This window comes from Aythya ferina, assembly GCF_964211825.1.
Source record: "Aythya ferina genome assembly, chromosome: 5".
Taxonomy (NCBI): Eukaryota; Metazoa; Chordata; class Aves; order Anseriformes; family Anatidae; genus Aythya; species Aythya ferina.
Genome location: NC_140301.1, coordinates 29,585,640 through 29,600,690, shown reverse-complemented (window position 1 = coordinate 29,600,690; position 15,051 = coordinate 29,585,640). Strand labels below are relative to the sequence as shown.

General features: G+C 37.9%; 1 protein-coding gene across 9 annotated transcripts in view; it reads right to left on the bottom strand.

Moving 5' to 3' along the window:
• Positions 1 to 15,051, bottom strand: part of PCNX1 (pecanex 1) — an 85,993-nt gene that overhangs the window by 58,597 nt on the left and 12,345 nt on the right. For 8 of the 9 annotated variants that reach the window (XM_084521676.1, XM_084521678.1, XM_084521681.1 and 5 more), the window contains exons 3-6: positions 13,165 to 13,270; positions 10,263 to 10,308; positions 9,256 to 9,345; positions 5,846 to 7,546 (exon numbers count right to left, since the gene is read on the bottom strand). In XM_084521676.1, coding sequence (XP_084377802.1) covers positions 5,846 to 7,546; positions 9,256 to 9,345; positions 10,263 to 10,308; positions 13,165 to 13,270 — 1,943 coding nt within the window. The remainder of the gene's footprint in view (positions 1 to 5,845; positions 7,547 to 9,255; positions 9,346 to 10,262; positions 10,309 to 13,164; positions 13,271 to 15,051) is intronic. The other variant, XM_084521679.1, reaches the window with a different exon arrangement.

Genomic DNA, 15,051 nt, shown 5'->3' with positions numbered 1-15,051 from the left:
CTGCCCAATATAACCCCTACGTCTGGGTATCAATAGGTAGCAGTATATTCAGACAGCAGACAAGTGTTCTTACCCTACATTAATTTTTATGAAGCTTTTGATTCTTTGCATTTGGATTTATTAATCTTAAGGAAAAGATGCCTTAAATCTCTAGAACATACAGCTTTGCCTGATTAAGTGGTGTTCATTAGTATATCATATACAGAAAAGCATGTTTGCTTTGAATGGGCTGCACCATTAACTACACCATCAAATTACATCTCAGAGCTACATTTGGCAGAAGCGTGTAGCACTTCATTCCAGTACAGTGAGCTCTCCAAACTGTTCCTGGCTGTATGCCTAGCAATAAATCCAGGTACATCTATGAAAGGGCAGAAAAAGAGTGGGTTACTAACTTAAATGTAGATGCAGTTTGTTTTTTATTAACTTTATCAGAAATTCTCATGCAACTTGTTTGAGATGAATACTCAGAAAATATATCAACAACAGATGCTGTTTATCAATAAAATCCAGCCGTTCTTTCCAAATCAAGTTTAAAATTGTGAGAAGTAGTTGCACAAACACCACCAACCTAAGACGTTTAAATAACTCGCTCCCACAGCAATGCAAAGCATTTTGAAAGAACCACTACTTCTGGTTTCTTTGGGAGGTCTGAGAGAATTTAACCAAGGTCAAATTTTGCGAGCGCTATTCCCAAGGGAAAACAAACAAAGAAACCAAACAAAAGATAAACTTTATTTTGCCTTTTTTTTTTTAGTATATGCTCTAATGCCGCAGCATGCATTTTTGTCAAGTATCTTGAATTTCCCTTATGCAGCCCCACAGACTTTAAGGGGAATATCTGCTCTTCTGTGCATGATACACTGAAGGAGCACACTTCCATCAACTAACAGGCCAATTCTTACCAGCAGCATTCAGGGCTCTTGGCTAGCAGCTACTCTGTTCTCAACAGCCACTGCTATGAGCTGGACAAAACCTTTTTTTTGTTGTTGTTTTTTTTTTTTGTTTGTTTGTTTTGTTTTTTTTTGATTGTTTTTAACCCCTTCCTCATATGGAAGGATAAAATATCAGGAAAGATGTGGTCACAGGTCTTCTAATGAAAGCCCTCATGCTATGTATAAATACCACAGAGGGAACAAAACAGGCAGGACAAAATCCCATACACAGCATACTAACATTACATTTCACTTTGGTCGTTAGCAATAGACTAATTAGTAGATGCAGGAGTCATCTACATGCCATTTCACTGGCAAGTTGCAGACCTGTAGGCTGCGGTTTCACTTCAGCCTTGCGCATCACTCCTAACGCTGTTCTCATTTTTAAATGTTGAAGGGTTACATCTCAGCCCTACTGGGACTTATGAAGATCCAATAAACCTCAGAGGTACTTCTGTAAGACCCAGCATTTACTTCATTGCACGCAGAAGCTATGACAGAAATGTCAATGTTAGCACTTTCCAATATGTGACTGCCTAAGCACAATTTTCTTCTATTTCATTCTTGCTCCAAATGCTGGGTACATTATAGCACAATGCCAGTTGACATCTAAAAATCAGAGAAACTCACATGCAGAAGAACCCTATCTGCTGCCTAATCCTCTTGGCTTGATCCAGTTACAGGAGGGTCCTGCTGAACACACAAGTAGCTCACACACACCACTAGATCACATTAACATTGCACATTTTTCATTCACCCCCATCTCTAAACTCTTCAGTTTGATTATTCCCATGCAAAACTGTTTGGTTTAGTAGTTTCAGTGTGGACTGATAATCCAGAAGAGAGACCAGAAGCTGCAGCCTGTATAATTGCATTGATTGCACACACAGCAAACACATCAGCCAAACCCCATCAGAATCACGGAAAAGCTCTACGACACAAGTAGTGACTCCAGATCACTGAAACTGGACGCAACATAAACGTAGTAGGAAAAGGGATATTTGGTAACAGCTGGCATGATCATTGGCTGCAAAGCACTAATCTCAAATACCATTCTTAGCTTTAGAGAAGATATTATCTAGTGATTACAAGCAGATACATGAAGCATCTATGTACAAATACATGCAGACTGAAAAGCTGAACAGGTTTCCATTTGCCATATAAAATGCAAGATTCGAATCCAAGCTCACACAAACCTATTTCGCTTGTTTATAGGGATGTATCGTAGGCCACAAAACATGAAACAGGATGAGCTGTTACTTCAACGGCAATATGCAATGTACAGAAAGAAAAGTTATTACATGCAATTTTATTTCCAAAAGGTATGTAACTCAAGTACTTAAGTAAGTAAATCTGTCAAATTACAGCAAGCTGTAAAAGAAAGGAGCAACTTAAAGGGTGCATCTTTTACAGTTAAAGGACTGGAGGAGAGCACAACTTTTCAGAGCAGCTGAAGTTCCACAAAACATCACCGTGCCATGTACAGCATTACATTGGTTCTTTAAATGTTTACAGACAGCAACCCAGAAGTAGCACACATCTCGCAGAAGCCAGACAGAGTACCAAGGTGATATTTTCAAAACATCAGACATTTAACCGAAGTTTTAGACATCTACACATCATCTATCTACCTGTCAATTCACTAAGTAACCTGCACAAGTAGCTAAATAAAAAAAAAAAAAACACCTGTTTTAAGGCATCATCTTCCACCTCATTTTTTGTTGTTATACATCAACCACATTTAATGAATTTAAGTACAAAATTTCAAAATGCTGCTTGTCTGCATTTTAATGAACTACATTTTCAAGTGCACAAGTTATCATCATTTAAGAAATGAGTCAACCACCACTGCCTGGCACAATAATAAGATAGAAATGAGACTGCTAAGTTCTATCTGCTGAAGGAACACATGTACAGGTTCATAAAGCACCCTGCTTAGTAAGAGATTAAAGGCCATACCCATTACTAAACACGTTTTAGCAGTTATATAAGCAAGAATGTACTTTAGTTACTTCCCTGAAGACTTAAATATAAAATCACCAGCTGTAACTTCACTTAAGTCATATCTGAAAAATGGGAACAAATTCGCTGACTGAAAAAAGGGAAAAACACATCCATATCGGTCTTTTGGCTACCCAGTGTACACCTGTAACCACTTTGTTTCAGAAAGCTATAAAAAGCAACCCATAGAAATTCAAAAGTGTATATAAAATAATTAAATAAACCATTCAGCAGGAGCTGGAACCAGAGAACTTCTAAGAATCTGATCCAACCAATATCCTTTAATCTTATGAAAATCTGAAGCAAGTTTATTCTGCAATTCACCCACTACACATAAATAAAATAATTTCTTAATTTTCTTAAATAGCTTCTATACAAACACACATATCTGATATATATTTACATCATATGCCTTTAAAAACACTATCAAAAGATGAAGACAACTCAGTAGTGGGAAATACTGAATAACAAGTTAAGACATTTTCTTTGATTAATAGTAACCACAGGTAAGACTACAGATGAAAGCAACTTAAGATATAGCCATTACAGAACATTTTTCCCCTTCCAAATCAAGAACTTGTTACAATAAAAGAACAGTCCCAAAACAAACCAGTAGAAACAAAGGACAACTGGAAGAAATTTTTCAGATAGACCAGGAAAAGATAAATTCAAAGTAATTACTGTCTTGATGCTAGACATGACTGCATAAATATGAAGTAATGTTAAAAAGAAAAATGGTGGGTTTGTTCTGCTTTCAGGAAAAAACACATAATTTCTTACAAACATAAAGGAAATGTTCCCTATTCTATTGGTAATGGGAAGCTTAGGATAAGCAAATGTTATTTGATATCATCAGGTCTGGAGAACCTGAGCCCAGATGGTTTCTCAAAAGATACCTTGAAGCCCATGGGCAGGTAAATAATAGTTGGGTGCTTTCAATTAAAAATACTAGCAACCTCAGAATAATCAATACCTAACCAAAGTTCAAAGGGGAATCTCTTCAAAGGGCAATCTAAATATACTGATGTGCATAACAGCAAAGCTTCCCTGCTTAGGCTGCTACAGCTTATGTATTTGTAAGATTACAATCAGATGGTTTCAGTTTGTTCTTCCCTGTTATTTCACTCTTTAAAAGACGAAGCAAAGTATTTGGCAATATACCCCAATCAACCAAGCACTGATTCTTTCAGACTACAGATGACTGAATGTTGTCATGTTCTGTAAAACACGGGACATTATTCCTCCTCTGCATATCAGGAGAGAACCTTAACAGTTTTAAGCTGTTATAAACTAATATGAAATTTAATTTTGTGCTGAGGAAAGCATGCAGTCAAAACAATAAAATACATAAAGCGGACTTTATATTAGTTAAACTACTCCTAGTAAACATAGTCAAAGACCTATAATTTTAAACAAGGTGTAGTAAAAACATGTGCTAAGTGTTTAGCTCAGCGTTAGTACTAAACTAGCAACCTGAACTTTTTTCTTAAAGCTACCACAGAACTCTTACTAGCAAGAACAAAAAGACAGAAAGTATTCCTACATGAAGGGCTTTGTTTGAAGTGAAGGCACCCAAACAGGTTTGAGATAACCATAAACCAGTCAAATTTGATCAGTAATCAATATACAGGACTCCAACATCACACTTTTTCCCCACATAAAGTTATTTTGATTAGTTTGCTGTTCAGTGTGAGAATAAAAGAACCATGGGTCTTATCTCACCTCCCGATGGCTTGAAGTCTCTTAAGATACTGAAGTCACTATACTTTACGGACAACTGAAGCAGCGAGGACAGTAACTTTGCTACAATTTCATAGGAATATTTACGTCTTTACGCAAAGCTATTTTATGAGGCATTTATATCCTTAGCTAACAAGATCTGGATTTTCTAAACAGTATTCCTCTCAAAAAACAATCCCTGAAGTCAAAGGTAGTTAGCAAACCTGTATCACTCTCTAAACCTGTTTACATCCACCTATCTTCCATGACGTGGACACATGGAGAGCTTTCCAATTAAGGCAGTGAATCTGACTAACCAAGGAGACTGAAACATTACAAGTGATAAACTAAAGCTATTGAGCTCTAGTAAATTTTTTCCAAAGCCCTTATTAATCTATATTAACACTAGCTATTACAAGTAACTTCAGTCCTCACACTGCACCAAGCAAAGCAATAGTTACAGAGGGTAAGAGGAAGCTACACTCCTCTCTCTGAGGCAGGAAGGCAAGCGTGTTCTCATAATGAGGACCAAAAAAAAAAATAATCTCGAAGTAAACAGCATTGTATAGCCAACTTGAACAATAGCAAAGCTAAGGAAAACCAAACCCCTAGGAGAATTCAGTTTAGTAAGCAGACCATCATAAGAAAGCACAATTCAAGACAGCATTGTAAGGGTTTTTCATTTTTTTGATACCACCTCTCCAGAGTTCATCCACCTGCTAGAGCCCCTCTAAGAGGGGAGTCACTTCAAACAAGCAGTTCTATGTTCTAACCTGAACCATCTTTTGAACAAAAAGAGTCTCAATTTTATTGTTAGCTTTTGAAGTAGTACACAAATTGAAAATTTTGACTAATACAATGGAGCAGGTCTATAGTAACTATATATAAATATAGTATATAAGTATATATAAATTATATATATATTAAATTATATATATAAGTAGTGTAAATAGTAACTGTAAAATATAGCTCTGGATTAACAAAGACCACCAGTAACACCTCTCTATGTATTTCATAACATTTGTTTGAATTCAACACATTTCTGTAGATCTTCCAGAAGAGGATGATGGAAATGCTTTGCCAGTTTTACTGGGCAAGAATAGAGGAACAGAAAGCCATTTAAATAGAGCTGTAACTGAAATTCATTAACAAAGAGCAGCAAGGTTACTTCTGGTAGGCCATTTACTTACCTCCACTTGCTGATTCTTGCTCCTCCCCTTCAGGAAACGTAGCCTGGCTTGGTAAGCTATTCCTAGAACGAGTGACTGACTCTAAGTGTGAAGCCCTTCCCAGCAGAGATAGCTCATCTAGCACCTCTCCCTCTTTGGCTTCCAAATCAGATTTTGAAGTGGTTAACTGTTTTATGTTACCTGGTGCCATTAGACTATTTGGGTCATTTAAGCAAGCTACAGTACCACTGTCCAGGCTCAATACTCTGGCACGATTCTTGGCACTGTTAGTGCTAGAAGTCCGACGCGTGGATCGCTTTTTGCTAATTCCTTCAGAGCTTACGTGGGCTTTGTGAGCATTTTCAGCGTCTGTGCCCCCACGTTCTTTAGTAACGTATTTGGTCTTTAGAGCACTGTACTTTCCCTCAGGAGACTGGCATGAATGGGATGTGGTGCTGGAAGAGCTATCACTGCTGAACTGGTGAGCTGACTGCATACTTGATGTCCTGCTTAAGTCACTTTGATCACTGGAGTCCTCATCATGACAAAACACAGCACTGTGGGGTTTAGTACCAGATACACCTCGGAAGGAAACGTATTCCCTGTGCCGACTTGAATCAAAACTACTAGCCCGTTTTTTTCCTGTCCGTCTCCGGCTGGACTTGTGGGTAGAGGCCGTTCGATGTATTAAGCTAGAAGACTTTGGTCGAACATCTCCTTCTTTTTGTTTCCCACCAGTTTCTTTACAAGCTCTGGAGTCTACTAGCACAGCTAGTTTCTCACTCTGCTCATCTCTTTGTTCAGCAGCCTTCCCAGGTGTCCTGTCAGCTTGTGTAATCAGTTCATTGGCGTGTGGGTTCTTATTGGCCTCTTCTGAAGCAGAGGCACTAAGACCTTTCTGACCGTGCAGCTCATCAGATCCATTAGAACCCTTTACCTCTTGGACACCACTGTTAGAGCTCACTTCCACAGCAGTCCTTTCGCTACTAGTCCTTTTGTCAGTAGTAGAACTACTGTCATCCTCTGAGTCAACACCACAGTCCTTTTTCTTACCACCCTTTTTTTCTTCTCTGGGAGACTCTTCCTCATGCTCCGACAGCACACTTTCTATGTGCGTTGAGCTAGTATGTTCACTTTTATAGCTACTGATGGTACTGTTAGTGTCACGATCAGTCCCACTGCAGTAGCTTTCTGTTGAACCACTGCTTCTAGTACTCAGGCTTCTCAGACTGTCCACGCTTTTGTCTGCTTTCAAGGATTTACCCTTCCCACTCTTAGTCAACGGTTGAGGGCTGCTACTTTTCAGAATGTCATCTAACTGAAAAACTCCTGAAATACAAGAGTTCTCAGCCAAGGACTCTCTGGATCCAGAAGGGGGCTTGGAAGCTTCTAACTCACTGACAGGATCTAGTCCTCGTCTTTGTTGATAGAGAGGGAAGTCATTCAATGAAGCATCTGGAAAAGCGACAGCAGAGCTAGAAGTCCTTGGTACGCCTCGTGGCCTGTGCTCCTTTCTATAGGAGTGAGAATGCAGAGTTATAAGCGAAGCTACTTCTGTATCACATGCACTAGTTTTAGACTGGTCCACAAGCTGGTTGTTCGAGAGGCACACTTTATCACTGTTGTCTCTTGGCAAATCCTGTCCAGAGGATAGTGAAGGCTGGATGGAGACAAACGAGTCATTCGACACCAGACGAAAAAGCTTCCGATCAGTTGCCAAATCTGTTGGAGTATATATTTAGAAATATTCATGTAGAATGTTCAATTAAGTTATACAATTTATTTTACAATTGCTTGTTCATATCAGATAAAATAAACTGAAAAATCCCTTTGCAAGTACTACACATTATATAACCATAAAAAAATAACTCCCCAGCACCTGGACAAGCCTGACAAGTGACTAAATTTAAGGAACTATAACACCTACTTAATCTCAACAGCTAATAAACAACAAATTCTGATTAGTTCCCTATTACTTCTCTTGCTTATGCACCTCAGACCTTGTTTTTATGTATCCCAGAGTTGTTTGTTTTTTGTCATTTAAGTTACAAGAGGCTCTAACCTTGCATTTTGTCTCACCTCCTACATACAATAAACTGTTTGTTTCACAAACATTACTGATTAAATAACCCCCATCAACTCTCCAGTAAATATATATATATATCCACAAAAGAAAACTACCTTTCCTAACAGATACCAAGTAAACTCACAATTGATCCAGTTCATCAGGACTACAACAAAACTCCAGGAAGTTACTGAGTTTGCTCTTAACAGTGATGAATTCTAGTTTTAAGAAGAACAAGTATTGGCTGCTCTTTCAAAACTGATATCCTACTTCTAACACTGTCTCCGTCAAAGCAAATCTCGAGTATTTGCTGTCAGTTCTTGCTCAGAATCATTGTTTCTGTTATCCATCACAAGATGTCTCCTGTTTAAATGTCCACCTGGAGGGAGTGTAAAGTCAAGCTGTGTTTTCTTTTTTAATACTGGTGCCAAAGTAAGACCTGGAGGTCAGGTTAGGTTACTGTAATTCTTAAAGTCTTTCATGGAGTGTATTACCACGTGTATAACTCGAAAGACTTTGCAAACAGTTCCATTACTGAGCTAAAAGAAGCTACCTATTACAATAGCACTGCCACCTGTAATATTATATCTTAAACATACTTTCTGCACTGGATCACGCAGACATCACTGGATATGCCTAAGGAACCTAGCAGTCCAACTAGGCTGGCCAAAAACAAACTACAGTATTTCCAGAGTTAACTTCCTGCTAATCAACAGGTACTTGAAAATCAGCAGACAAAAGATTTCCCTATGGCTTTATGTTCTATTTTAGTATGAGCAGACTTTTTCCTGGCAATAAAGCTAAATAGAAAATGAGGTCTGAAACAAAACCGGACAACTAAAGAATGCAAGCTAGCAGTTTTCTTACAGATCAGGAGAACGCAATTACTGAACTCTGTTAGCTTGCATATTAGAAGCAGTCTAGAGCGCCAGCAACAGAACTCTGCAGGCTTATTTGCTTCACTGAAAAATCACATCTTATTTGGAAAATGTCCTTTGGCTGTACTGGAAAGCAAAGCAATTAGTCTACAGTGAAGTCCATGAATCCCAGGCCACTTTCAGTAAAAGAAAAAGAGGGAGAGAGAGGCAAGAGACATACAAGCTAGCTATCTTTCATCGGAAAGGAGACAAAGTATTTATAATCTCCTAGAAAATGCCAGAACAAGAAACTCATAGCCAAAGAATAAAGTTTGAAGGATTTAAGCTATGTATCCCAGGAACCATGAGTAATTAAGAGAAGAAACAGAGCTTCAAGATAGTCTTTCTTAGATTCTATCACAAAATCGCATGAATATATTTAGCATGTTAAGCAAAGGGTCATTTGTAACAAAACACCACATTTAATATGCAGGAAGAAGAAATTTTACCTTGTTCTTCACTCCCTTCTTTACATAGGCTAGAACTCTGTCCAAGACTTAAACTGATATCATCAGAGGTCTTGGCAGTGTCAGTATCTCCTGTAAATTTTAAGAAAGAAGAGTACTAGTGCTCAAAGTATTGACACACATATCTACATGCACCGCAAGGTCTTCACCTGTCAGCTTGTTACCTTTCCATCTTCATGTGAAGGTAAATAACAGTAATTACAAGTCACAAGATCTCCTCTTATCTTATAGAGGTAAATATTGCATACTTATTTCTTTTTTTTTGTGTGTGTGTATAAGAGTTGTTTTCATTCTACTACACAAAACTCCAGTAGAAAGACTGGTAAGGCATCTTAAAAGCCAATGAAAATAAATACATTTTCTTTAAACATTTATCTATTTGAATACTCCTTTTTGCACCATTGGCAATTAAAATGAGTGGTAGAATGTAATGAAATTTGTAAAGTTAAAAAAAAGTAAAGAAAAAAATCAGGGAGGTGGGAAAAAAAAAACAACACACCTTGTTTTCTTTTATCTTATTACCAGCTTAGCAAATTTACAAAAGAGCAACTTTCCATGACAGAAACTATTCAACTTTTCCTCTCAGAGGAGTTCTTAATGTCTGTCTTGGACAATACTTTTGCTTGATGCCAAGTAATCAGAAATAATCAAGTCATTGAAACCTCAATACCAGAAGGATCACTGGTTAAACAGAACTCAAAACTGTAGGAAGAACTCCACTCAAATCACCCCCTAGGCTCACCATTTACAAGAAAAATAAAACCTTGCAGGGAAAACAGCACATATCCTAGGATATTCTCTCCTAGTGTTTTAGGCACTTTATTTGTAGCTCCCAGGTAGCCTTCTTCCACTTCTTAAATGCTGTACTTACCTCCCCAAAAGAGTTTTGAGGGTAAACAAGGTAGTCAGTATTTGGAAACAAAGTAAACAACATTATTGGTTTGAAATGCTACCGCAAAGCGATTGTAAGTAGCAGCCAAAAATCTCACCTTTGATTGTTGCTGCTGTTCCCAGACGGGAGAACCCAGATCCAACCTAGAAACAGGGAATTACGTAGAAAGCCGTAAGCTTACAGGAATTACTCAACTGTTTCCTATTATGCGTGCATTTGTCTATACACCTAAGGGAGAGTTTTGAAGGCACAAAAGCTTCCAACAATAGCACAACATTGTAGAGTTGTTTCTGCCTCGGGATGTTTCCGCTGCAAACTGACATAGCAAGACATCTAATTATGCATCCAACTACCCCACCATTACTTTGTTTTACGATGAACATGCTTAGGGATTTTACTATGTTGATTTCAAAAACCACAATTTGTAATCTGGGAGTTTTCCTTGAAAATACCCTGTGTGGGGGAAAAAAAAATTACTAGTGTGGTGATACACTAATAACTGCTCTTGTGAAGCTGAACGTTCGATGCAGTATCCATGGTTGCCTAAAACACTCGAGGGAAATATCACCTGAATATGAAACTTCTGTTCAAATTTGTAAATACCACCTATTTAGAATACTAAATATTAGTAAATTAGATCAATTTAACCTAATAATTCTTCCGGTATCTTGCTCCTCCCTCTTTTTCCTGAAATTGCTGTTGTTTTCTTTTGAATGCAGTTTCTGAGTCCACAGAGTACAGCCACTTCAAGGCAAGTGAACTGCTTAGTGAAAGACTGCAGCATTTCTTGAATTATTCTTAGATATTAGTTACCACCACATTTTAAGTTTTATAATCTGATTTTTAGCCATGTTCAAAGGCCAATCAGCAGGCATATATCTCCTTATTTAAAAACTAGCTAGCCATTTAGGATTACAGTCTGCCTTTCTACAAACCTGCTATAATCTCTAGCAAGTATTTTGCAGGGCACTATGGATTACTTATCTCTTCTTTAATAGTATTTCCACTATCACCTCTCTCAAAGAGCTTTGATTGTCATGAAAAACAGCATAACTGTCACATAATTAAATCACTCAAACAGGATAAGCAAAGGGCATTCAAAGGCAGGCAATGAACCCCTGAGAAATTCAAAATAATAAATGGCAAATCAACTTGATTGTATACTCTTTACAATGCTGTTTTTCAGAAGTCCTTAATTCAAGTGACTCAGGGAAAAAAAGCATACATCTAATTCTACCTTAAATTTGCTGTACTTAAAAGAAATTTGAGCTCGTGTGCAGATTTTATTCAACCATACTACAGCAGAACAGCTTTGCTATGTGTAATACAGTAGAGCAGCAGAAGCTTGTTTAATTCATTTTCTTTACTACACTGTCATGCACATTTTTAGTTAGTCATTTTGCTATATTTTAACATTTTTCCCCTTCAGTAATATGCCTTGCCTTCAGATGCTACAGATGAATGCAATGCATCAGCACATGAAAGTTGAACAGAACTCAGCTGCTTACTGTTCACATACCCTTCTGATGCTGCAAATTCAGTCACATGGGACTAGCAAGCACTGATTTCTATCAGTAGCTTTACCTGTGTTCTAGCATCAGCATTAAAACACACAGCAAAGAACACGGATCTTAATACAGGAACATCAAAACTGTTGAGTGTTGAAAAAGCTATTCCAAACAAAGCCCAGCCAAAGAAACATGAACCTCAGTCTACTCATCTCGTCCCACATGGACCATCACCACCTATTCCTTTGAACACTACAAAACACTCACTTTCTTCAAATGAGAAAAATCTCTTAGAGCCGATCTATGCTGTGTAACAAAGCATTATGCAGCTAAAACATCAACATCAGCATAACACTAGACTGTGTACTGCTTGAGCACAGAGCTAATTAGAAGGACTCAATGTTGTAATACCAAGCCAAGGATTTCCACTTGATCCAAAAATAGCTTCTATATCTTTAATACAACACTGCACTGCTCACTGTCAACATAATGTTACTGTCTGGCCAGTCAAATCAACTCACTCTTGAGGAGTTGGTAGAAGAAAGATGCCACAACTGGCTAAACATCACAAGCCAAATAAAAGGAACTGTACAGGAAGCACTGTACAAGTCAAATGCATACATCTAGCAGACATAATAAGGAAGCAGATCAGCTTCCCCAGTGAAACTGAAGACAAATAGAGCATAATGAAGATGCATTGCAACCTAAAAAGGCCAAGTTCCAGCCCCTCCATCTGGTATACAGCAGCCCCTACTTATTGCTTTCTTCCTGACCCTGAGTTATCAAAACAGTGAAGATTTTGCTAAGGCTATCAAAAAATTAGCAGTTTTAGTCTTTTTATTTCCACCAATATATCTTGCTTCATGCTCTATCAAATCAATGTTTTTAAATTGCAGACTCTGAACTGCCAGGAATAATGACTTTCAAAAACCAATTTAGCATGGCAAGAGATAATCAATAGTGCAAACATCTTAAGACTTAACAGAAGCCTCCTAAGAAATCAGCGCAACTGAAGTTTGCCAATAAAGTATCTAGAAGACAGATCAAACAGATGTAGGGGAGGGAAAACAAAGAACACAAGGATGAAGTTACAGTCTGAGCTATGCAGCGACTCGCTGATACCAAAACGATGACAGGATCCCATGACAGCAGGTCTTGGCATTTATATCTGACCATGCTCTGAGCCATTTTGATCTACTAAATCAGAAGAAGGCTAAAAGAGCAAAAAGAATACTTTCTGCTATGTTGCCACATAAAATCCAGCTATTCCTAGAACAAACACGAAATGGGAATGAGCAAGAATTATGCAGCTGGGAGAATGGCGTTCCATCCCAATAAAGCAGTTAAGCAGTACAGAAAGGTAGAGTTGCTGACCCTAGTACAATCAAAAAAAAAAGTAAAACTAAATTAGGAAAATATCAGCAAGGATTACACTACAGGTTGCAAAGCCAGCAGTACTAAAGCAGCAACTGTGAGAGCATTAATTCTTACCTGGTTGTTTGGATCTATTCCAGCATAAGAATTGCGTGAGCTACAGCCAACAGGAGGAGTGGCTTCTCGTATGAACTCTGACATCTCAATCCCTCCACCAGGGTCACTGAGAGAAAGATTAAAAATAATTAACCTACCAGTTAAACATAGAAAAAGTCTGTCTACACTGAGTAGCAATTCAAAACTTTTTTTTTTTTTTTTTTTTTTTTAAACTTTTCAAATGTCAGGAGCTCAAATAAATCCCAGTTCTTTAGATAAATACTGCCAATGTGATGCAGAAACCTCCAGGAGAGCTGGAACACCTCATTACCTAGTACAGAAGCTGCTTGCTTTCTTGCAGCTTCACTGTCACTGGCCAGCACAGAAGTGTGAAGAATTAGGAACTCATACGTATTTGGAAATGCTGGCATATGGAATTACCTCCCTGTCTACACGCAGACACACATAACTTTTGGATCATCGATCCAGAAGTGAATATCCAGAAATCAGAAAAAGTCCCAAATAAAAAAGCAGGGGAAAGAGTCAAATTGAAGGGATTTGCCATTATCCAGATGAAAAAGTTTACCTTAGACTGGACCTAGGAGCAAAAGTAAGGATGAGTTAACCAAGTAACCACACGCTATCAGTGAAAGTTATTGGAAAGGCACAAAGATAGAGGGCCTAAGGGCACAAGCCACTTCTTCCTACCAGGAAGAATTCTCCTTCAGAAAGTTGGCAGGCCCTACCAAGAAACATTTTAAGTTGCAATACATATATTATATGTCCTAGTGATTTAACCATTTCAAGATTAATGAGTATTGATTTATAAGTATTTTCTGGACCAACATCACCAAATTATAATTCACCATAATTCAGTTTGTTTTGTAAACACCTGCCTTTGACAAGAGCAAGCTGGGCCTGTGACAAGTCCACTCCAGCATTTTGCTGGAGAAATAATCCGTGTCTGATCCTTCTCCCTTTGGAAAAGGAAACTAAAGATGTAACCCTGTGTTACTTCTGGAGAACGAGAAACAGACAGGAAGCACAGCAGGCCTTAGTTAATATACAGCTCGACTCATAGATGCAGTAAGTCCGACACGTAATAGCTTTTTTTTTTTTTTTAAACGCAAGAACATCAAGCTAGGGTATTATAAACTATGTCAATAGACTGAAGGACCTGAAACACAATTTATACCTTAGTATGACATTTCAAGCTGTTGTAATCTCAGAGAAAAGAGCACAATGTTGGGGCACAACCCTGGGAACCATTCCAGATCATGCAGAGGCCACTCAATCCCTAACTCTACAACCTGAATGTTCCTACATCAAAGGGTTAAAAACAGTCATCTCTGTAGTTCAGAATATATCACATTAGTAAAAAATAAGCCAGCTTAAGAGACAACCAGCCATGACTCAGCAGAACAATATGGTCCTGGTCCAAGTCCAGCAAATCAAAAAGAGTTACCATTTTGGTACAGCTCAGCAGCATGACATAAGCATGCTCTTATTGCTGATTGTTTACCAAGCCCTTTCTGACCTAATCTTATCAATAATGCTAAAGGAGAATCAGGTAAAAACAAAAAACACAAGATGCAGAATTCAGCTTAATTTCTATCAGCTGTAGCCAGAGAATGCCTTAAGTAAACATTTTAAGAACACTTAAGGGCATAATAAAAAGTTCAGTTTTAACTAAAACCTTCTTAAACACATAAGTTCAGCTTATATTATGATCTCTACAGAAATAACATATAATGCCTTTCACAAATAAAAAATTAAGTTTCCTCCTCGTTTGAGTAATTTATTCAGAAACACTCCAAATGATAGTTAGGGACAAAGGGAGGAGGCAATTTTGTTTAAGAGTGAACCACCAGATATCAGCATAAGCAACAATACAATGCAAGAGGAGTC